We start from the raw sequence: 23,000 nt of genomic DNA, 5'->3' as shown, positions 1-23,000 counted from the left end.
CAGTGGCTGTGGACGTCTCCTGGACAGGAAGGGTGATCAGAAAAAAAAACAAAGAAAAGCTAAAATGAACACGGATGTTTTCCACACAGGAAGCTGCAGACACAAACACACTGACCAAAATGTGAAATGTTATGGCCGTGCCGGTGACTGTAAACAACATGCACCGACGTAACATTTAAAACAGACAGACAGCCGGACACTCGATTCAGTTGTTTATCTTGACGTTTTAATAATAATATAATTTAGTATACCAACTGCACCATTAAAATGTCAGCGTTAACAAGTCCTTTTCAGTGTTAAAACCTTGTTTTTCTTCAGACAAGGATAAAAAAAAAAAAATCTGCCAGTGGGATGAGATAATCCCTCGTTTCCAATCAAGTTTCACTTTTTCTGGGAACAAAATCTGTTTAAAATCTGTTGAAACAGAATAAAGCAGATCAAGACAATGACTCTTGAATCAAGAAAATTCTGGAGACAAGTTGGATTATTGTTTTTAAACAAATCACATTTCTAATATTTTAAATTAAACATGAGACTAAATGACTTGTTAGTAGGGACGCACCCGAAATTCATATTCGGCAAGTCGCGACTAATGACTATCTGCTGAATAAATTACACTTCCCAGAATTTTTCTTTACGTTTATCAAATAATAATGCAACTTCTTGACAATCTGAGTTTACTTGTGAAGGATAACACTACTCTGGCTTTTTATTTTTTTTTTTTTGTGACATCCAGTGATTGGATTTGAAGCAGCATTAATCCGGAAACTACATTATATATATATATATTACTTTTATACCAGTTTTTTTCCCGAATCTGAATCCAAATTCTTTTGCCCCAAAACAAATACAAATACAAACAGGGGAGCCTTCACACACCCCATTTGTTAGGATTTGGATTATTTCTTTTTTTGTGTCACAGTTTTTTGTTTTTTTTTTAAAGTCATGTATGTTTGGTCTCTACACACACCCTGACACAGCCCGACTTAAGATTTCAATTATCAATGGAATCACAAACTAAACCCAAACAGTTTATGTTTATGAAGTGTGATCTGTTGTTGTTGTTGTTGTTGTTGTTGTTGTTGTTGTTGTTGTTGTTGCTCTCCCCACTGCCACATCTGACGCTGGCTGACTTTTTTACCTCCGAGGCAGTTTTTTTCAGTATTTTTCAGTATTTTTCAGTCGCCTACTGGCTCATCACAGACGGCTGATATGCATCTCTGATCCTCTCTCCATCTCTCCTTTCAATCTCACCCTTCACCTCCCTCATCCTCTCTCTCTCTCTCTCTCTCTCTGCCTGCTGGCTCCTGCTTCTCTCTCTCTCTGGTTCCCTCTCTCTCTCCAACCTTTCTCCTTTATCCACCCTTTTTCTCGTCATTTCCCTCTCCTCTTTTCTCTCCTTGCATTTTCCTCTCCTCTTTCATACCTTCCTTTAAATCCCCCCTTCTTCCTCCTCTCTCTCTCTCTCTCTCTCTCTCTCCCCTCTCTCTCTCTCTCTCTCCAGACTCTGCAGATGGGTATAAAGCATTTCTCCGGTCTGTTTGTGATGCTCTGTGTGGGCGTGGCCTTGTCTCTGCTGACCACAATAGCCGAGCACATTGTGTACAAGCTCGTCATCCCCAGGGTCAAAGAGCCGCGCTTCAAATACTGGCTGCACACCAGCCAGGTGGGGAACACACCTGCACACACACACACACACACACGCCCATTTTCACACGGGAGCTGGCGATCCCCTGCAGACAGTGAGCCACACGTCCCGGCTGCAAACAAGCCAAAACAGGAGTGAGTGGAAAATGTGTGTGTGTATTAGGAAACACACACATGTAGACACACACACACACACGTACACACACTCACATGCATGTACTGGAACAGATACTTATGCAAAATCCAGCTCCTAGCAAAAACAGTGCTCTTTTTTATTTTTATTTTTTTTTTTTTAAATGGTTGAGGCTGTGACAGCTGAAGTGTTTGTGCTTGTTTTCTAGAGATTACACCGAGCCCTCAACTCCGTCTTCACCGATGACAAACTGCCGACCGTGACCAAGCCGGAGAAGAGGTACTGCCGCCGTCACACACACACACACACACACACACACACACACACACACACAGGGCTGGGGCCACCTCGGCTTCAATTGAACCGGATAAATGCCACAAAAAAAGTCAAATTCATATCCTAAAGAGAGAGCATTCATTCGTAATTGCATCTTCATCTGCTCAGACATGGTAAGTTTATTTCAATAAATTCAATTTCTGAGGAAACTCCCCGCTCCGCTCTCTAATTGACTGGATTGAAGGTGAGCTGAGCCCCGGCCAACGCTGTAATCACAGATCACTTTAAATTTATCTGCCTGGAGCCATTTAATAAGTTTTGTTTTGGCTTCGGACTGAGGGCTAATTCAGCCTCACGTCACGCCAGAATTAGACCCGTCACTCACTTTGGCTCCTCCACAACCAAAATGTAAGTAACCGTGACGTGTGTGTGTGTGTGTGTGTGTGTGTGTGTGTTTAGGATCTCTCAGGCGTACAGTGTTTCTCTGCACTGATGCTCCTCTTACAGAGCAGAGCACGGCGCTGATTACCGTGTGTAACTTATTCTCCTGCCAGGTAAAGGCAGAATGAGCGGGATTTATTTTCCTAGGATGGCGATGGAATGAAACGACCGCTCAAAGTGTGGCGTCGCCGTCTTTGGAGAGAAAATTGGGCACGCTGGGATTTACCTGTCCGACAGAAACCAGGCCAGCACCCGAGTTGCCTCCTCCTTTTTTTTTCCCCCACGGTCCGCCTCCACGGTTTTCGTAGCTTCCTATTGGACATGATGCCGTCGATCTGGCACGGCGCTGCGCTGTGATTGGCTGGGAGCTACGTACACACCTGCTGCCCGAAGGCCAACGCCCAGAAGAGTCCCGAGCCTCTGCAGACACACACACCAACACACACACACACACCAGCACACACCAACACACACTGCTAGTGGCTCAGAAGTCATGATGGAGATGATTAGTTCTGTATGAACAGATATATTATTATTATATATATATATATATATATATATATATATATATTTTTTTTTTTTTTTTTTTTAGGGAAATCCTTCTCATTCTGCCTTTACAGTCTTTATAAGAAAAATGAAGCCAAAAAGCAAAACATTATTTCACTCTATTTAAAACCTCAGATTGGTGACATTGCATTTACCGTATTTCACCAATTAATCGCCCGGCCGCAAATAGCCGCCGGGTTCTTTTAAACGCCTGGGGTCTGCACCCATTTTGCGTATTAAACGCCCACCCGAATAACCGCCGGGGCGATTATTTGCATCATAATGAGGTAAACCAAAATAAGGCTATTCACCTTATTTTTGCAGCAGTAAACAATAACTGTACGGCACTTCCGTTTTCTGTCAAAATAAGAGCGCTAGCTAACGTTAGAAAAAAAGGGTGTACCGTAATATTAATTGACCGACTGTAAATATGTTGGACAGTAACTGTCATCACAGTAATGGCCTGGTGCAGGTCTGTGCAAAAATAAATAAAGGCCTGAAGCGAAGAGCCGCCTGGTTCTTTTAAACGCCCGGGGTCCAAGTTGATTTGGCATATTAAACACCCGGGCGATTAATTGGGGACATACGGTATGTTTTTTTTTTTTTGTTTTTTTTTTTCTGTTTGGTGTATTTTTGTTACTCTGCAGCTGAAAGCAGAAAGTGACTCCAGTTACGTCACTGAGAGATAATCCGACAGCTACTTTGGTGTTCAATAGGAAAAATAAATCAGCGACAGTGTAAAAGGGTCACTTTAAGGGGAAAAAATGGAGCTGGGGGATGGAAGGTGATATTCTGAGAAAAAAAAAAAAAAACTTGTGTAATTTATGATTAAAGTCATAAATTTATGAGAAATAAAACAACTCAGAAAACCAGTTTGTTGTCCTCCTGTGGGATCCAGTCAGAAGGAAATCCTGCTGGTTTGAGTCCAGAACCCCAACCTCCTCCTCAGCATCTGGACTCTGAAGAGACGTTGCTGTGACTTGGGCCGATTCAGAAGAAAACAATCTGCTGATTCTGGACTCAGATCAGCAGGATCTCCTTGTTCCTGAATCCCATGTCAGAGTAGAATCTGCTGAGGGGATCAGCTGCAGGCCTGAGACACGACGAGCAGCAGAAGTATAACAAATAGAGAAGAAGAGTTTTTTCTTATTAATTTGTGAGTTTATAATCTCAGAATTCTTGCATTTTTTTCTGGTAATATTTACAACTTTAATCTCAGGAAGTCTGAGTTAACCCCCCTCCCCCTGGATCCATAATTTTTTTTTTTTTTTTTCCTTGAAGTGACCTTACTAAGCCATTGTAGGTCTCAGCTGTCAGTTTTTCATTTCAACCCCTAAAAATAAAAGCATGAGGGTGATTTGCCGCTATGTCAAACAAACATACAGAGAGAAATCCAGCACAGAGAAGGGAGAGCTCACTTCTTTCTCCCATTCAACACTCTCACTAACCCTGGCCACTTGATCTCATCTTTGAATTTCCCAATTTTTCTCAACAATTTCCCAGTTTCCAGGTGCATCAGTCTCAAACCACTTCACCTCAGCGTGCAGCTGTTTTCACCGAGTATTGTTCTCTTTGGACTCGTTTAATTTGACGTATCTCCACATCATCTTAAGGGCAGTAAACTTCAATGGCTTTTGAGGCCTAAATAAAGATTTGAATGAATTCAAATCTGTAGCTGCAGCTGTGTGCACCGTGAAATACAGAATCACATCCTAAAACAACAAAACAAATCAGCGCCAATCCCTGTTTCTGAACAGCGCTGACATGTTTTAGGTTGGAATTTACCTTTAAATGTCATAACATAGGCAAATTGATCATTTTTACCTATTTTTCATGACATACCAGTCAGAAAAAACACATGCACACATACACACAGACATATTTACACTTGAAATGATATTTTCCACATGTGAAATAGCTCATAAATTGAAGTCCTGTGCTGTCATCTGTGAAGGACAGGGAGCCTGTATGTCACATAATTCCTCGCACTAAAAATGCACACAGGCATTTTTAGCTGAAAACCAATTTTCCAAATCTAAATGGCCCATTGACCAAATTATCGGGCTGAGAATAAGTGACATCAATTAACATCCAAGTGGCAGTTTAGAGACTCCTTTTTAATCAGGAGCTAAACGGGACGGTCAGAGTCTGTTGGAGGCTAATTATCAGTCTGAGGAAATAATCCGAGGCTGACGTCACCTGGTGCTCTTTAAAACACAGATAGGAAGAAGCAGAGGGAGACAAGAAGATGTTTCTGTTAGTAAATCCATATTTGGGTTTTTTATTCGGTCGCTATCAGTGCTGTGAGTCCAGATCAGTTTCACAGACATTTTGACAATCATACAAAACCTCTACATGAGACCAGATGACTCTTTTTTATGGTTCACACTGCAGCAAAATCTCTGTGTTGAAATCCTTTTTTCTTCTTTCAAAAAGGTTTTTCTTCAAACAAGTGGGATGAGATAATCCCACCTGTTCACCAGTCTGATGCAGCTCAGCTCAGCAGCTCTGCCATCAATTCTACCTTTTGACAAAGTTTATAATGTTCAGTTTGTGTTGACATTGTGCAGAATGTGTCAATTTAATTCTGTGTTTATTACTGAGGTTGTAGTTTGCAGAGGTCTGCTACTGGACTGCATTATACCGAGAGGTGTTTCTAATTTTTTGTCCCTCCATATTTATATACATTAAGGGGGACAGAATAGTGGAAACAGCTGTCAGTAAAGTGCAGCACTAACTATGAGCTCAGTGCCAAACACAGAAGTGAATGAACACCTCTGTTACCGTGACAACAAGACAAGCTGAGCATTAGAGGCAGCAGGAGAGGAAACTTTATGGCACAACAGCTGGATTAGATTGGATTAGATTAGATTATACAGGTGGAGCTGATAAACTGAGTGTATTTATATTTGTTCCCAGAATTTAAAAAAAAAAAAAAAATCCTGAAACAAGTGAAACTGCTCTGGAAACTTTAACCTTGTCTGAAGAAAACACTGAAAATGACTTAACACTGACGTTTGTTATGGCACAGATGCTGTACTGTGCTACCTTTAAATGGAAACGTCAAGATAAACAACTGAATCGCGTGTCCGGCTGTCCGTCTGCAGTGCTGTTTCCTCGGTGCATGTTGTTTACAGTCACCGGCATGGCGATAACATTTCACATTTTGATCAGTGTGTGCAAAGCAGTTTGTGTGACCATGTTTGTGTTCATTTTAGCTTTTTTTTTTTTTTCGATCACCATTCCTGCCCAGGAGAAGTCCACAGCCACTGGTGGGCTGGCCACAGTCGTAGTGATGGTTTTCATAAATAAAAGAATATAAATATAAAGAGCTTACAGACGCTGGCGCCTTGACAAATGTAATCCAATCACTTTAAATCATTTGTGCATTGAAATTATTTCCCTAACTTGACATTAAAAGGCCACATGCCCATTTCAGCTACAATCATATTAAAAGAAGATCCGTTCTGCTAGAGCTGTCCTCTTGAGAGTGACATAATTGTTTTTTTTTTGGCACAAAATAAGGGACTGCAAGTCCCCATCACCTTTCAGTCAAACATATAAAAGTGTACAAATGATTGTCTTTGAGGGTTAGGTTTGTTTTTTTGTTAAAACTGAGAGTCGTACAGAGCACAACATCACCAGCAGCCACTCGGCCGTAACATCGTCCCCTTTTCCAAAATGAGTAGCTCACGGTGCAGTCAGATGGAGATCTATCAAAAACAATAATAATAAAGAAAAGAATAGAAACCTTCATAACCAAACCTTCAATCTTCATTTTGCAGTTTTGTGTTTTGCAGCGTGGCACACTTGCTAACATCCTCGCTAACATGACAGCGATACAACAAAACTTGGAAGCTTTGCCTTGGTTTTTCAAAGACAAAGCGCTGCCCGATGGGAAATGTTACAACTGCCAATTTTATTTATTTATTTATTTTATGCGTCCACGGGGAAATCTTAATAATGTTCAAGCTTTTGCTGAGCAACAGATTTCTGTTTTATCACACTGTGCTGCTCATCTGTCACCGCTCGACGTGGTGCCAGCTCTTCTGAACCGGTGCTGAGGTGCAGTTTTTAAATGCATGTAATAATTACGGAGGCGAGGCCATGCGAGGGATGCCCGTGGTAATGAGAATAGATTACCTACTCCTGCATAATTACACTCATTCAGTCCAACTCTCCTGTATCGCGCCTCACACGCTGTCAGGGAGTCGGAAATAATTACTGTCACATGGCGAGCGTCCTGCAGAAGCCGCGCGTCTCGCAGATCGCCTCCTTTGCGGCACTTAAAACCGAAACGAGGTGAAGCGGGGTGAGCTTCTCCTGTATGCCCGCGCTGTTTTGCATTGTAAAATCCTATTTTCTGCGCTCGGGAGACGATATCAGGCGTCAGTCAGTGTAATAAAAGCAGACGGGGAGACACATGGTTTGTGATGTGCTCCACATCTGGAGGCTGAATATTAATCAGCTGCGAAACAAAGCCATGTGTGTGCAGGGCGGACTTTTTATTTTTGTGCTTTTGTGATATTAACATAAAAAAAAAACAAAAAAAAAAAAAAAAAAAAAAAAAACCAGAGTAAACAATCAAAGTGCACAGCTGTCTCTCTAAATGTTTGATTCTAATCTCCATTTCAAATCAGAGATCCAACTTTTAGGATTTTTGACCCCCAAACTGATAGAAGAACACTTTACATTCAAATTCTTTAGCAAATATGATTATAACTACTGTTTCACTACAATTACGGAAAATGTAAAGGGGTCGGTTAACAGCAGCTTCACCTTTAGAGTGTGAAAGAAAGTGATCAGTATTTATCTGTACCTCTGATCAGTGAACTTAAGCGTAAATTTTTCCTTTTTTTTAATTTTAAAGATACATATTTGACATAAAAGTGTTTCAATTTTTGAATTTAAAAATAGTGTGTGCTTTTAATTTTTTACAATGATGGGAAGAACGGAGATTAATTAAGTCATTTATCAATAACTCATGACAATAAGAATCGCGCATTTCAAGTATTTCTTGTCAAAAGGTCCCGTGGCGGTCGGAGCATCTCTCAGCTGATTACTTTCTACCAGCATCAGTTCACAAGCCTGTCTCCTAAAAATCACCTTCTCATACAGCTAAACTGCATTCTTAATTGCATTTTTGTGGTGGATTATGTTCATTTCTGACGTATCACAAATATGTTCATAATCCTCATATCTTGTAGATCACGTTGGGCGGCATTTTCATGACCTTTAGCCGCCAAAACTACGAGGTTAAGATGAGAAAAGGCCAGGTTTAGCAATAAAAAAAACACTTGGTGACGATAACGTGTGGCCTTCACTGTAAGGGATTACAAACATTGTTGTCACACTTTACAAAGAAACATAATCCATGACAGAATATGTTAAATGAGCTAAATACGCTCACCAGGGTTTCCAGTAAAGAAGTTTTTATTCTTTTCTTTTTCACGAGGAGCTCGGTGAAAATGCTCGAGCAACATTTGACTTTCACTTTGACTTTGCGACTTCCAAGAGTTTTTTTTTTTTTTTTTTTTTTCCTGCAGTTATATGAGACTGCACTTTGCACTCACTGCCTGTTAAAAGCTCAGTAATTCCTCTGGTAGGTCAGAGGAAGGTGACTGATGTCTGCTTTCCACCCTGAGTTCACCTCAGAGTCGCTTTTTTACTGAAACAGAGGTGCAGAGAAGACAGATTCATGGGGGGAAAAGTACAATAGACAATTCAGGGTTTCATATATACATGGATAACTTTCTGCAAGTCAGAAGATTATACAGTCAGTGGAGCTCAAGGTCGCAGCTGGAAGTTTCTGTAAGCCACGCCCTCTTTCAGCTGTCTTGATTGATTGATTGATTTATACTTTATCCTCAGCCAGGGTTGAAATTGTTTGTGCATCAAGAGCAGCACCATTTGGAACAGCACCTTACAAGAAAGAAACTAAAATTGCATACATTTATATCACATTACAATAACTGGAGACAATCCTTGGGCGCTTCAGCGGACATCCGATCTGGGATTACGTTCCTTATTTAACTTCACGATTGACTGATACACAAAAGAGAGTTTCAGTCTCGCTGTCACAGGACAAACTCGTCTCTACAGCGCCGCCTCGGCTCATGAGCAGCTTCTCTACCGCGTCTCACAGGGTTGCCAGGTCTGTGAGACAAAAGCAGCCAAACAGCAACTCAAAACCCGCCCAATCTGGTATTAAAAGGGCCCAAAAATCAGCCCAATACCAGAACTCAAAATATGCCCATAAAAATCCATATACACTATATTGCCAAAAGTATTCGCTCGGCTGCCTTCACACACATATGAACATGAGTGACATCCCATTCTTAAACCATAGGATTTAATATGATGTGGGCCCATCCTTTGCAGCTATAACAGCTTCAACTCTTCTAGGAAGGCTTTCCACAAGGTTTAGGAGTGTGTTTATGGGAATTTTTGACCATTCTTCCAGAAGTGCATTTGTGAGGTCAAACACTGATGTTGGACAAGAAGGCCTGGCTCGCAGTCTCCGCTCTAATTCATCCCAAAGGTGTTCTCTCGGGTTCAGGTCAGGACTCTGTGCAGGCCAGTCAAGTTCTCCCACACCAAACTCGCTTATCCATGTCTTTATGGACCTTGCTTTGTGCACTGGTGCGCAGTCGTGTTGGAACAGGAAGGGCCATCTCCAAACTGTTCCCACAAAGCTGGGAGCATAAAATTGTCCAAAATGTCTTGGTATGCTGAAGCATTAAGAGTTCCTTTCACTGGAACTAAGGGGCCGAGCCCAACGTCCGAAAAACAACCCCACACCATAATCCCCCCTCCACCAAACTTTACACTTGGCACAATGCAGTCAGACAAGTACCGTTCTCTTGGCAACCACCAAACCCAGACTCGTCCATCAGATTGCCAGACGGAGAAGCGTGACTCGTCACTGCAGAGAACACGTGTCCACTGCTCTAGAGGCCAGTGGCGGCGTGCTTTACACCGCTGCATCCGATGCTTTGCATTGCACTTGGTGATGTGTGGCTTGGCTGCAGCTGCTCGGCCATGGAAACCCATTCCATGAAGCTCTCTACGCACTGCTCTTGAGCTAATCTGAAGATCACATGAAGTTTAAAGGTCTCAAGCTATTGACTCTGCAGAAAGTTGGTGTCCTCTGCGCACTATGCGTCTCAGCATCCGCTGACCCCGCTCTGTGATTTTATGTGGCCTACCACTCCATGGCTGAGTTGCTGTCGTTCCCAATCGCTTCTACTTTGTTATAGTACCACTAACAGTTGATTGTGGAATATTTAGTAGCGAGGAAGTTTCACAACTGGACTTACTGCACAGGTGGCATCCTATTACATTACTATTACAGCACCATGCTGGAATTCACTGAGCTCCTGAGAGCGACCCATTCTTTCACAAATGTTTGTTGAAGTAGTCTGCATGCCTAGGTGCTTGATTTTATACACCTGTGGTCATGGAAGTGATTGGAACACCTGAATTCAATGATTTGGATAGATGAGCGAATACTTTTGGCAATATAGTGTATGTTGCTTTTAAAGTCCAACAGCATTGCTATAATTGCAAAATGCACTATAATATCTATAAAATAACACCATAAACATTAAAGGCAATTTCCCAAAACAGTTCTTTCACCTATTTAATTTACATTATATAAAATCTTAGACTATAATATGGGATACCTTACTTCAGCTGACAGGCACTGGGCGCGAGTGGTGCTGATGATGTGATTGGACCTATTATTTGTCTGTGGAGCATGTGACATATGTGGATAGTTTACATGCTGATCTGGCCCAGAGTCAGTTTGACAGGATTTGGGTATAAACATTGGTCAATCAAAATATGAATCTTTATTCATGTCTGCCCAAGCCCAACCCGCCGACAAAATTTGTTACCCGCGGCAACACTTAAAAAGTAGTCCAATTTGGCGGAAAAAACGTGGACTTGGCAACCCTGGCGTCTCATGATGTTACCTGGATGCGTTCAGAGATGCTTAGTTTGTGCTCAGCTCCGGGTGTCGCCGTGCCCTCTTCAGGCCCAGAGCCCCGGAAAGGTCATCACATCTCCACCAGTCCATGACCAGCCTTCCCACCAAGCCTCATGCAAATCTGTTTCTTCTGGAGGTGTCCTGCTGACAGATCAGGCTGTCACATAACCCCCTCCCACCTCCCACCTCCTCGATGGAGGTCATAACAGAAAAATAACCAGCATACTTAATGCTAATTACACCAGCAAATGAAAGTGCTCCTTAAGGCCCACTCACCAAAATACAATTAGCCCTAAAAGGTGCTGTAGTTAAACCCACCGCTAATTACACCATGAAATTTAAGGGAAATAGAGCCATGTGCTCCTTAAAGGACCGTGCCAGCGACTGTGCATTAAAAACTACAAAATGTGTTAAACTTCATGTTCCTGCTGATCTCCTCTCCTCCCAGCAGTGGGACTTTAGAGCTGCCGTGTCATTTTTCCTCCCTTTCCTCCAGCCGCTGGTTTCCATTCCTTCCATAGCGCTGTTGTGTTTTCAGGACTTTTTCAAACTGAAATCCTCCCTCCTCCTCTTCTTCCTCCTCCTCCGTCGGGGAAAATAGTCCCCGGGGAAACGTTTTGCTTTCCACAGCCAATTATCAGCAGTGTGGTTTCTGAACATTGAGGACTTTGTTCGCCGCAGAAGCAGAACATTATAAGGCGGCTGCTTCAACCACAAACTTACATTTCGATTCTGTGTTGTGAAATCTGTAGTTCCCCTGTGGGATTTGATAAATGGTTTGTTGACATGAAAAATGTAGAAAAAATGTAGTAAATAGACCAAACATTCAAAAACACTGGTGTTGGCTTTAAAGGCCCATTCATCAAAATACAAATAAATACAACTTTACATACACTTACCGAGTTTTCCAGGAAAGATTTTATTCTTTTCTTTTTCACTAGTAGCTCAGTGAAAATCGAGCAACATTTGACTTTCACTTTGACTTTGTGACTTCCAAGAGGTTTTTTTTTTTTTTTTTTTTCTGCAGATATATGAGACTGCACTTTGCACTCACTGCCTGTTAAAAGCTCAGTAATTCCTCTGGTAGGTCAGAGGAAGGTGACTGATGTCTGCTTTCCAACGTGAGTTCACCTCAGAGTCGCTTTTTACTGAAAAACAGGTGCAGAGAAGACAGATTTATGGGGGGAAAAGTACGATATACAATTCAGTGTGACATAAATACATGAAAATTATAGAAATTCTAAAAAGAAAATTACGAAAATGAGCTTTATAGGTATCAACTAGTCGAAAAAGCTTCTCATAATTGTGTAGAATCATACAGAGACTCCCAGATTTGAGGCAGCCTGTTTGATATTTGCAGTTTTGAATTAAAAATGCACATTATTTGGAAAACTTTTGCAGCATTTGGCGTGGTCATGACAGCTTTCACGCCCAAAATTCAATATCTAATAGACATATCTTTGAAGTACCAAGACAATCACGTGGTTTTATAGATAAATACAAATAAATATCATCAGCGTAGCAGTGAAAATAAGTTTTATATCTACTGATATCCATCTAGGTATGCATGGCTGCCCCTCAGTTTGAGCTTGAAAACCACCTGGTACAGGATCTATAATGGACTTCACTAATGAATTGTGCGGTCGAGGACGTCCAAAAGCCCAGAGGCATCAGGGAGCCGCCAGTCTGAGAGATATGACAGGAAGCAATTAAGAGCAGTGTGTATAAATAATGCCCTGAAAGTCTCTGTGCGGTAGCCGCTCAGTGATGAACGGTGTCAAAGGCAGTGCCAAGGTCAGGTAGCACCAGAAGATTCAACATCCACCAGCCTCCACCTCCAGCAGATAATTTGTAACTTCAGGTGGATCAATAAAAATCAATTGTTAATCAGTCATTGTCCTATTTTTAATAGAAAAAAAGTAGATTAGGGAAATAGTTTCTGCCCGGATACGAATAGGCTTTTAATGACTGAGACTGGAAATGTTCCAGATGGAGTCTTTTAAGAGGAGCTGGAGGTGCTGCATGCATAAACAGATAAAGATTTGTTTAATGGCTTCATTTAGGGAGTAAAATGTTAAGTAAAGACCAAGGTGTTGTCGATGCTGTTGACTCAGAGAAAAGTAAAAGAAACTTCTGGACACTGGCCTTGAGGCGTTATAACGGCTGCAGGAAAGTTATTAATCTTCCATCATGTAGGTTTCCTCATAAACACACTTTGTTTTGCTTAGATTTCCCACCAGAAGGCCTAATAAACACACTGAATGCATTTCCTACCTCTAAAGACATTTGCACTGGTCACATGTGTGTAATAAGTCACCGCCACGCTGAGGGCTGCAGGGGGAACATGCTATGTGAACACCCTCACCACCACTGCTCACAAAATACATTTGGACCCTTATTAAATATATATTTGAATGTCTACAGTAGCTTTAATGTTCAAAATAATTCAGTGCTCTGGAAGAGAAATTTGGGTTTCACTAAAATTATCAATGACAGTGAATGCAACCCGCAGGTTCTGGTCTTTGCCGGTTGTCATTTAAATTCCTAAAAAAATTAAATTAATTATATTAATAGACAGACCTACAGGCTGTTTATGCTCCTTTACATTTGAAAATAAAGCCGTCAGTTTCAAACGATGTAACCGTCACTGCCCACGTGCTTCCATATGTCCTTTAAAAAAGGTCATTAAACACATCACTGCCGGAGGACAGTGGTCTGAGAGGTCATTAAACACATCACCGCATGAACGGTGGTCTGTGAGGTCATTAAACACATCACCACATGAACGGTGGTCTGTGAGGTCATTAAACACATCATCATGGGTGGACAGTGGTCTGTGAGGTCATTAAACACATCATCACATGAGGACGGCGGTCTGTGAGGTCATTAAACACATCACCACATGAGGACGGTGGTCTGTGAGGTCCTTAAACACATCACCACATGACGACAGTGGTCTGTGAGGTCATTAAACACATCACCACGGGAGGACGGCGGTCTGTGAGGTCATTAAACACATCACCACATGAGGACGGCGGTCTGTGAGGTCATCAAACACATCACCACATGAGGATGGTGGTCTGTGAGGTCATTAAACACATCATCATGGGAGGATGGCGGTCTGTGAGGTCATTAAACACATCGCCACAGGAGGACGGAGGATTCTTTTCTCTAAAATGATCAGTTTTTAAAAATTTCTTCTTCGTGTCTCGCTCATAGACCCGTCTCTCTTGAACTATCGGCTGCACTGACCCCACGATTCCTGCTCCGTTTGGTCCGTATCCGTAAGCTTCCCAAAAATATGTGCAAATACGGACAAAATGAAGGCAGAGTGCTGGGCACGCCGTGACGTGGAGCTCCGCGGACGGCTTGTGATCTGAGGCAGCAGTTTCAACTTCTCATCTATTTCCTTTCCTTGTTCTCCCCTTTAAGTTTCATTTCCACTGATTTTCTCCCACAGTCTGACTTCAAAATGTGCCCATCTGCAGCATCTGTTCGAAACAGCGTCGCTGCTGTTTCTGAATGGTTGACAGACTACATTTGAAAATACAGTCTGCATGGTTTCCTTAATGGCACGTCTCTCTACCAATTACCAGCATCTCCACTAAAAACACAGCATTTTCTGTCAAGAGGCAAAACAAAACGGCTTCATGTCAGCAGCTGCAGGAACTGAAATCGTGCTTATAACTCAGTCCGCCCAGGAGAGCCATGCAAACTCAACCATTAAATGATGTGAGAGAGAGAGCTGAGAGAGTCACTGTGCAGCCTGTTGCACCTGAAGCAACAGGCTGCCGGTTCAGCTTTGATTCCTCCTCAGACGCTTCACATCTTTTTTAAGCTGCTGGACGTCACATTTTCATGATCTCCGCCTGGCAAAAGACACTTAACACCAATATGTTTTACAGTTAAATCACGGCAAAAATCGCACCAGTCTGCAAACTATGCACTACACCCATTCATGTGCTGATTGACAGAGCTGTTGTTTGAAGGAGGCGTGACACCTGAGCTCTTCAAAGGTTAAGGGCTCGTCAGCGCTGGGAAGAGTGGAAGGACTGACCTCAACTAGAGGAGGAGGCCAAGTGTTTAATTATGTAGAGATTACATTACCACTACCAGTGATAATAATAACCTTTATTCTCACAGCACTTTTTAAAATAGTTTCAAAATGACTTTATAAAGGAGTAAATAAAAAAAAAAAGACTAGACAAGCTTAGTTTAGTTTGTTTGTCTGCTGGAGCGGCAGTCGTCCAAACACGAGGACATAAAATATCAGATGTTTTCCCACATTGGTGATGGACAGATTAACTTAATTCTGGGATTATTCCTCAGTTGATGGAAACAAGATGGCACAGCTCTTTTAATCATCCCATCAAAACTTAAAATTTGCATCAAAAATGACACCTAAGTTTCTTGCTGCTGGCTTACATTGGCAGGCAGAGTTTTTTATAGTGATTAAACCTGAATGTTGGGTGAGCTAGTGAGGGATTTGGATTGATTTCATTAAAGGAATATTCCAGTGTTTTGAGAAAAGTACCCCTTTTCCAGCTTCACAAGACTCAGACCAGATGTTGGACACCATTTCCACCTCGGTACGTCCAGTGGTTCAGTTCCTGTGGGTAGCATTTCCTGTTAGCTTAGCATAAAGACTTGAAGTCTATGGGAGTCGTTAGCCTGGCTCCATCAAAGTGAAAAAACAAACCTTCCAGCAGCTCTGAAGCTGTCTGATTTACACAGAGGACCACGTGGATTTGAAATACACATAGGCTAATGACTCCCATAGACTTCAAGTCTTTATGCTAAGCTAACACTAAATGCTACTGGACTCAAACCAGTGGACAGACAGAGGTGAAAATGGTTTCAGGAAACGGAAATGTTTCTTAAAATGTTGGAGTTTTCCTGTAACATATTCAATAAGGAAATTCTGTCACTTGACACCTGAACAGTCATTTTTGTGAGTATCATAAGAAATTTTATTATAGCCATATATAACTGTGACATCAAGAAATTCAACAGCAAAATTATATCTTATCCATTTTAGTTATACTAATGTGGAGGGTTTGAAGGGTTCACTGCACAAGGTCCTGTATCCATTTTCAAGAAAAGTTCAATATTCAATAAGCACATCTTCAAAAGGACTTTTTATGAGTACGTCTTAGGACATCTGATAACGTTAACTACATTCAATAATATGCTTTCTTCTTGTTATAAGTGCAGGTGCTGTTTAAGAGGGAAAAAAAAAGGTGCATATCACATTTGGAGATGAAGTCTTTTTGTGCTCCCGTGGCTCCGCTCGGCAGCGAGGATCTCATTAGATTCTTCTAGTCGTCTCCAAGCTCGTCGAAAAGAGCTTTGATTCAGAGAGCTCTCCAGTCAGGCTGCCATTCATCTGACGTGACGCCGCCGCTCCGCTCTTTTTAATGAACTCTGCAGCGTTTCTGCGGCGTGCACGCCTGCTCCGCTACATGGCAAAACTTTCTTCTTCTGTTTTTTTTTTTTTTCTTTTTTTTTTCAGAGCGGGGACTGCCTTTCTTTCTGTTCTGAGTCAAACTCTGGCAAGTCAGAAGGTTTTACTGTATTGATGCTTTAGATATTGGATATTATTATTATGTTGTCCTTTTTAATGATATCAAAAGTTCAAGTTTATATTAGTCTTCACCATAAGTTTTAAGGATAAGTTTTTTTTTTTCTTTTATTGGACCACAACTCAACATCAAAATTCAATGCTAACACGTTTACTTGTTTCCAATATTTTTGTCTTGCAACATGGCAGGGTACTGTACTACTGCAATCGATTATTAATAATACATATATTGTCTAAATTCTCAAAAAAAAAAAAAAAAGCTGATTCAACATATCCATCTTTCCATTCATCACCATTATGATGATGTTTTTTTCTTCTTTTTTTTAAGAATTTGTTCAGACATTGCCTTCCCTTCAGAGGACTTTCTGTTTACCGTCCTTTCCGTCTCTTTTGACTGAGATGGCACCAGTTTGAAAACAAAAAAAGAGGCCAAGGGGCTCCTCTGAGGCACTTTTTTTTGTTTGTTTTATTTTATTTTTCTTTTGTAGACACGAGTTAAAACACCTTTATGGATCCTGTTTTTTAAGTGTTAGTTCATCCTTGACTCCAGGGAGCTGCGCATCTTTTCTTGTAAACAGATTTGAGTGATTTGGTCAAACATAAAGCAAGGACACGCAGCGGCGTTCCAGCCTGCAGGGCCCTGATGTGAAATCCATGCATGCTTACCTTGTTGTTGTTGTTGTTGTTGTTGTTGTTGTGAAGGTTTGCACACAAGCAGAAAGCTCCGGTCAGAGGGTGACTGGATGTAGATGCTGTGTGGGTGTTTTGCCTGGTCAACCCAATCAGAAGCACTGATGTGTCACCGAGGAGAAAACGTGTGTGTGTGTCCAGACTAAGTGTGTGTGTGCGGTTCTAAGGGGAACGTTTATTCTGTGTCTTGGTTCGTATTCCTCCCCAGTTTTTGCATTCGACTGTGGATGTCTGCATGAGGATTTTAAAGCTCGTGGACAGGATTTTAACTCCGCTTAACCACCGTTTTATCATTTTGGTGGAGGACAGGTCTCTGGTCCTGCACAAAAAGGCATAAAACCCTTCGTATGGCAGCAATGTTCTTTATCAAAATGTGGGTTGGAAAAATAGGAATACCTGGTTGAACAATGCTTAGGGTGTCAGAACACACTGCACTAAAAGTTTAGTGACTGATTTGTCCTTAAAGCAGCACAGCAGTACAGTAGACTCAATTATAGCATATATCAAAGGGAGTTGTGGTCAGAAATAGATTAAAAATTAAATATACATACTTCAGGTTAGCAACAACTATCAAAAATGTAGCTGGGCTTTACTGATAATGTGCATAACAGTGATGGGAATCAGCTCTGACACCCACAGCAATAACAATCAAACTAATAGCTTTATTAATACAAGCGCCTCTATCAGTGAGCATATTAACACTCCTCAGTACAAAACTACCATCACAGGCTCGCCGAACATGAGGCTGAGTCACGTTTCAATGAAGCTGTGATGTGAATTTCTAAGAAGCTACTGCAGTTAACAGCCACACAATATAACATCCATATGGTGACACAGGATTACAGAATATATGCTGGGAATCATGTGTCCTGACATGGATTCAGTTCCTGTTTACCAGGCAGACAGTGTTGGACTAACGGTATTTATAAAGCAGAAACGCACCCAAGCTGAATTTACACACGTTAAGCACGCCTGTTAACTCCCTCTGAAGTTTATCAATGAACCCAGAGGAATGCCCACGCTCAGTGTTAAGATAAGAACATATTCATGAATATTCACGTGCAAAAAATGCGCACGTCATGCTTTGGTGCGTTCATGCATGCACCACCAACGTAGAAGTCCGCCTAACCAATCTTTTTTTTTTTTTTTTTTTTTTTACAAGACTACACTGCAAAAACTCAAAATCTTACCAAGATTATTTGTCTTATTTCAAGTCAAAAATGTCTTATTCCTAGTCAAAATATCTCATTACACTTAAAATAAGACATGATCACCTCAGAAGTAACTTGTTTTTAGACAATTGTCTCTTGTTTCAAGTGAAAATTTGCTTGTTTCATTGGCAAAATTTGTTTCTTGTTTCTAGCTAATTTTCACTTATTTCAAGTGAATTTTCACTTTTTCCACTGGCAAATTTTGCCAATGAAACAAGCAAATTTTCACTTGTTTCAAGTGAATTTTCACTTGAAACAAGAGACAATTGTCTAAAAACAATTTGCTTCTGAGCTGATCATGTCTTATTTTAAGTGTAATGAGATATTTTGACTAGTAATAAGACATTTTTGACTTGAAATAAGACAAATAATCTTGGTAAGATTTTGCGTTTTTGCAGTGTAGCCTTCTCTTTCCATATGAAAATGCCATTATTTTTTTTAGAAAAGGGATTTTTAGAAAAGGCTGGTGCTGCAGGTTCCTAGAATTAAAAGGAATCTGGGAAACACTGTATTTAGATTTTTTTATTTATTTATTTTTTTCCACCACACATTGAAAATAAAATGCGGATTAACTGTGAAGCTTGAGACTCTGGGTCCAGCGGGTCAGTTCAGAAATCCACTCAAAACTCTGAGTGACTTAAGCTGTGACTGTTTTTGGCTTGTTTTTAATTAACTTGTTATTGTATTATTGTATAATTGTATTACTGTAATTATCACAATTGATATAGCACATTTTAAATTGTTTCTTTTATTGATGCTGTGTGCTCAGGTCTGCTTTGAAAATGAGATCATGATCTGAATGGGACCTGATTCGTAGTGTGAACATCGGGTCTAGACCGAACCACCGAGGGGCCGCTGGTTTGGTTTAGGATTCAAACATGTCTTTCTGTCTGTCTGATCTGCAGGTGCAATGAGGGGAACAACCAATCGGCAGCCTGGAATCCCTCGGAGTCCTCGCACTGCAACAGGCGTAGGATCCTCCCACAGGAAGTGCAGCAGAATGACCTGGAGCGCCCGCCTTCCCAGGACCTCCCGCCTCCACCGCCCCCGACCCCCCTGTCCCACCCCCATTCCCTCCCCCAGCTGGAGAAGCGCCTGCCGCTGGTGACCACGTCCAACGGGCGCTCCGACCTGCTGGGGCTGGGCTTGGGCCAAGGACTGGCGCCGGGGCAGGGGGTGTCCGGGCAGAGCATAGCACCGGCGCCGTGCCTGGGTCTGGGCGTGGGCACGGGCGACTGTGGCCCCGGCCTGGGCGTGGGCGTGGGCAGGAACCCTCTGGTCCAGGAGCTGTCAGAACTGGAGGGTCAAATCCTCGTAATCAAGCAGCAGCTGCAGTCGGCCATGAGGCGGAAGCGCGAGCTAGAACAGTTACAATCAGCAAACCAACCAGCCAACCAGACTATGGCCACTGGTCAGCCTGCTGCACACCAGTCTAACCAGTTTGCTCAGTATAACCAGTCCCACCAGCACACTAACCAACACACCAACACACTCCCCGAGTTCTGAAGCTCCTCCGCCCAGAGAAACTCGGTTAAACACGGGACCGGACTCCAGAACCGTCCCGGACGCCTGGAGGCAGGACCTTCCCTGGGCTCAGGAGTCACAATGTTCCCCTGAACGTTGGATTGAGATCTTCTTCAGGGACAAGACCCCACCAAGCCCCACCACGCCCCACCAAACCCCACCAAACCCCAACAACCCCCCCACTCTCTGTCCTCTTCCAGAGGTCGCTTCCCGACTTTTGGGGCTACAAATTTCCCCGGACTTTGGAGGCTTTTTGAGCAAGAACGGAGCCGGGGACCCCCCCAAAACCAAAATCCACTCCGAGACCCTCACTGAGCTTGTGGCTTCCACCGAAGAGTTGTTCCACCCCCGTCTCTACGCACCCAAAGTGTCTTCCTCTTCTCTTTTTCATCTCCCGTTCCCTCTCTTTGCTCGCCTCCTTTTCTACCATCCGCTCTCCTTTACGTTTCTCCTTCACTTTCATCCTTTATCCTCTTTCAGCACTTCCTTTCTTCCTGTCCCATCCCTTCCTCTGCCTTCAGCCCCATCTCCTCAAGGGTACAGATTTGCTTGCCGTGATGATAAGCTTGATCATACACATGAAGACTCCTTAGTATTTAAGCTTGACAGGCTAATTCACCTGAGTCTGACGCCGAGACTCATCGAGAGAGTAAATGACCCGGCGTTGAACCCAGCCAGTTAAACCTTTATGTCCTTGGTGTCCTGCTTAAACCTTGTATCTTGAAGGAAAAGGGTATAAACAGTGGGAGCTAATAATAAAAAAAAAAACAGAAAACAACCAAAATGTTGATTTAACCATCGATGACCCTTGGTTTCCGACCTGTGACGGTGCATTTTAAACGATTTGGCTCGGTTTCGCGGTTGTTAAATATTTTCTACGCAGCTGTGGGAGCAGATGGTTGTCACTCACAGTGAAAGAGTGGAAAATCCGAAGATATAACGCTTTAGCAAGACGCAGAGTCGAGAAGGGCTGGTTGGCGACTGGTGGTGGATTGCGGGACGATACCCAAACCTTATTTATGTAGCTTCCTCTTGCACTCACGCACCCATCCCTGTTTGGTAAGGAAAGCTGCACCTGCACTCATCTTTTAACTTGTCAGAGTTTGGATCTAGCATCCCTTGTTCCTCCCTAATCACAATGATCGAAGGTTACTGGCATAAATAAATAAAAATTGGGAAGTGAAGAAGTGATACACTGCAAAAAGTCAAAATCTTACCAAGAGTATTTGTCTTATTTCAAGTAAAAATGTCTTATTTCTAGTCAAAATATCTCATTACACTTAAAATAAGACATGATCAGCTCAGAAATAACTTGTCTTTAGACAATTTGCACTTGTTTCAAGTGAAAATTTACTTGAAACAAGTTAAAATTTGCTAGAAACAAGAAACATATTCTGCCAATGAAACAAGCAAATTTTTACTTGTGACACAAGTGAACAAGTAAAAATTTGCTTGTTCCATTGGCAAAATTTGTTTCTTGTTTCAAGTCAATTTTCATTTGAAACAAGTGAAAATTGTCTAAAGACAAGTAATTTCTGAGGTGATCTTGTCTTATTTCAAGTGTAATGAAATATTTTGACTAGAAATAAGACATTTTGACTTGAAATAAGACAAATAATCTTGGTAAGATTTGACTTTTTGCAGTGTAGGATACACAACGACAGAGCCGAGAGTCTTTTGCTTTCTCGGTCAGGGATCCAAATTAGAAATTCAGTCACTCACCATCCCTTCATAGCCTCTTGAAAACGCACTGGTGCTCTTGTACGATGGGGACACAACAACACACACAGTGACGACGTTCATTTTTCTGGTACACACACACACCCGAAACGGGAAAAGGTCATGTGAAACGTGAAAACCAGGCGTCTCCCGGCGTCGTGCTCGGAGACGTTATCGCGTGTTTTCGAGGATGTTCTCCACCCACCGCTCCACCAAGCCGGCGTGACGATCTGAGACCTGTTCTGTTGTTTCTTGCATCTGCTCTGTTCAGGTTTGAATGTTCTGTTATTAAAAAAATGGCCTCTCTTGTATGAACTGAACGCACTGCAACGTTTTTCTTTCCCTCCTGTGTCCTGTACATCTCCACAGCTGGTATGCTAACAGGCTAAAGCCACCACACCAATAATCACTGAGCCTTGTGTGTTGATGTTTTTTTTAATTATCATGCATCCATAAACTTCACACATCAAAGGATGAAACTACTCACCTGTTGTTTTTTAAATCCATAACTCCTCCTCCAGTCAATCATTAAGTCTCTGTTCATCAGTATTACATATTTTTATTTTTTTTTTCCTCACGTAAACCTTACCCTCATTGAAAATGCACAGATGTATGAATATGCAAATAGGCCCCGCCCCCTGGCTTGTGCCCAGAGCTCTGTTCACACAAACCGGAAATCCTGAATATTGTGCCATATTTATAAATTTAACCATGATTTTTTTTTTCTTCAGCAAATCTCTTAATTGCACTAATTTTGTTCATGAGATGCAGACATTTTCAGCTGGTCCCTGTTTTTTTTTTTTTTTTTTTTTTTTTTTTTTATGGTTTGTTTTGTTTGTTTGTTTGTTTTTTCAAAATAAAACAGTCAAAGTGCCGGGTGGAGCTGCTGCTAATGATATGCAAAGCAGCGTCCTGTCAGCTCACAGCTGATTGGCTGTGGGTTTTGGGGCCCTGGGTCCATCTGAATCTCACGCACACACACACACACACACACACACACACACACACCCCTCCACCTTCAGCAGAGGAGTGTGAAAGCACCTCTCAGAAACAGAAGAAAAACACATTTCTGAGTGGAGGGGGACTTTAAATGTGTTTTACATTTGGCAACAAATTCAATTTACCTATGAATGCCTCCAGTGAGCAAAAATGCACATCCCACTGTGACCACAGACGATATTCACATGGCGGCCATTTTCCTCTGACATCACACCCTGAACGGGAAACTCAAATTCTCTAATC

The 23,000-nt window shown here is 42.0% G+C and overlaps 1 protein-coding gene across 1 annotated transcript in view; it reads left to right on the top strand.

The window, feature by feature from the left end:
- grin3a (glutamate receptor, ionotropic, N-methyl-D-aspartate 3A) overlaps nucleotides 1-20,050 on the top strand; it is an 89,801-nt gene extending 69,751 nt beyond the window's left edge. Inside the window, exons 8-10 of the mRNA XM_030065975.1 lie at nucleotides 1,505-1,666; nucleotides 1,989-2,059; nucleotides 19,421-20,050. Of these exons, the coding sequence (XP_029921835.1) occupies nucleotides 1,505-1,666; nucleotides 1,989-2,059; nucleotides 19,421-20,021 (834 nt within the window). The 3' untranslated portion in view covers nucleotides 20,022-20,050. The remainder of the gene's footprint in view (nucleotides 1-1,504; nucleotides 1,667-1,988; nucleotides 2,060-19,420) is intronic.
- Nucleotides 20,051-23,000: the final 2,950 nt, after the last annotated feature.

The sequence above is a fragment of the Myripristis murdjan genome, chromosome 12 (genome assembly GCF_902150065.1).
Source record: "Myripristis murdjan chromosome 12, fMyrMur1.1, whole genome shotgun sequence".
Lineage (NCBI taxonomy): Eukaryota > Metazoa > Chordata > Actinopteri > Holocentriformes > Holocentridae > Myripristis > Myripristis murdjan.
This window is presented reverse-complemented; position numbering and strand designations above follow the sequence as displayed.